The 1,646-nt window shown below is 45.4% G+C and overlaps 1 protein-coding gene across 1 annotated transcript in view; it reads left to right on the forward strand.

Annotated features, from left to right (window-relative positions):
• Positions 1–1,646, forward strand: part of LOC101845722 (espin) — a gene marked incomplete in the record, with an annotated part of 54,107 nt that overhangs the window by 49,032 nt on the left and 3,429 nt on the right. The window contains 2 exon segments of the mRNA XM_035972500.1: positions 87–211; positions 1,419–1,586. Of these exon segments, the coding sequence (XP_035828393.1) occupies positions 87–211; positions 1,419–1,586 (293 nt within the window).

Raw genomic sequence — 1,646 nt, forward strand, 5'->3', positions numbered from 1 at the left:
ACCCCCACCCACCCCTCCTCTCCTGCCATCTACTACACCGTACTTTCTCCACAAAACTGACTGCGTGTTTTCCCTCCGTCCCTCAGACATCCAGTCTGCCGTGAGCGGTAACTCCTCTCTGTCTCTGCGACGTGCCAAGAGTCGGGGCGAAGGTGTCAGCATGGTCTATCAGTCCTCCAAGGCAGCCAAGAGAAACGGGGGAGAAACCACGGTGAGTGTAGTGTGGTCCTAACTAACAGACATCTGTCCCCCCTCCCCCCCCACGGGAAGTGCTACTGACTGAAGTGTCTTTAGGCCATTCCCAAAGGGGGAGATATTAACATGTTCTTACGCACAGTAGAATTGTAAATGAGCTGATTTTTCAATGTCATGCTTATACTGTGCCGGAACAACATAGGGGGAACTGCTGCTATTTCTTTCCTCGTCCTATTGTCATTTTTTCTCTACTTCTTTTGTAGGTTTGTCACTCTCTTGTGGCCCGCTATTTCCGGGTGCCTTGATAGTCGAAGCAGACTTTGTGCTGTTGAGGCTAGAGAGGTGAGCAGAGTAAGCCTGATTCTCCGTTTGGACTTCTCTGTAGACATCCACCCCTTGGCGCTCTTATGACCTTATGCAGTTGCGAGCGGCGTAAAAACTCTACGAAAACTAAAAACTATCGGCCATCTCCAAGACAATCTCCTGTAGAAAGAAATGACATTTTCCCAGTCCCCTTCTTGCATGTTGAAAATGTTGCGACAGTTGCAATGACACAGAACAATGTGTCCTCCAGCCTAAGACCGTGACTTTTTACTGCGACAATGGCTGGCCGTCTTGGACAACTTTCACTGTATTTTGTTCCATTGTTTTTTAATGTCTGTTGTTAGATACCCTGCGTAGTCCGGCACAGTTCGGAAATCTCAAGAAAATAAAAGCAAATAAAACAACCCACAATGAAATTCAGTTGATAGAGTAAATCATCGAATCTAAAATACTCTAAAATATTTGTTCTAAAACAACGATGGCAGAAGTAAACAAAAAAACCCAACTCTCTGTAATGTTGTTGTCACAAATATTGGAGCACTTTTTTTTCTGCTTTTACTGTAGTTGTCTCAGATAGGAACTACTTCTTCTTCTTCCCATTACTTGCACCGTCACAAATTGGAACAAGTTTTTTTCCTATCATAAACTCTTTATCTCCAAGAGGGGTACACCCACTATGCCGCGCCCTTTTTTTTGTACTGAATCTTAAAATGACAAAAACGTCACTAAATGGGTAATTAAATCACCACAAGTGAACCTATTTTGATAGTTTTTCATCTAAGGGATGAAATCCGGATAAAAGAGACCAGTTTTTGGCAATTTCCGACTGGAGATAAAGAGTTAATATCATATTCCTCAGTAGGAGTTAATTGTTTTTTCTTTCCTGCCCCTGTGTACAGCCGGTGTCGGAGAGCAAGCCGCTGACCGGAGAGTTTGACCCCAAGAACTTCCTGGACAAGGTGGAGAAGATCGACTCGACGGGCCGGCCCATTCCCGAGTGGCGGAGACAAGTGTTGGCCAAACACGCCGCGGAGAAGGCGCAGAAAGACTTTGAGGAGAACAAAGTGGTGGGTTGTTGTTGGTGGTGGTGGTGGTGGTGGTGGTGGTGTTGTTGTTGTTGGTGGTGG

The sequence above is a fragment of the Aplysia californica genome, unplaced genomic scaffold, assembly GCF_000002075.1.
Source record: "Aplysia californica isolate F4 #8 unplaced genomic scaffold, AplCal3.0 scaffold00713, whole genome shotgun sequence".
Lineage (NCBI taxonomy): Eukaryota > Metazoa > Mollusca > Gastropoda > Aplysiida > Aplysiidae > Aplysia > Aplysia californica.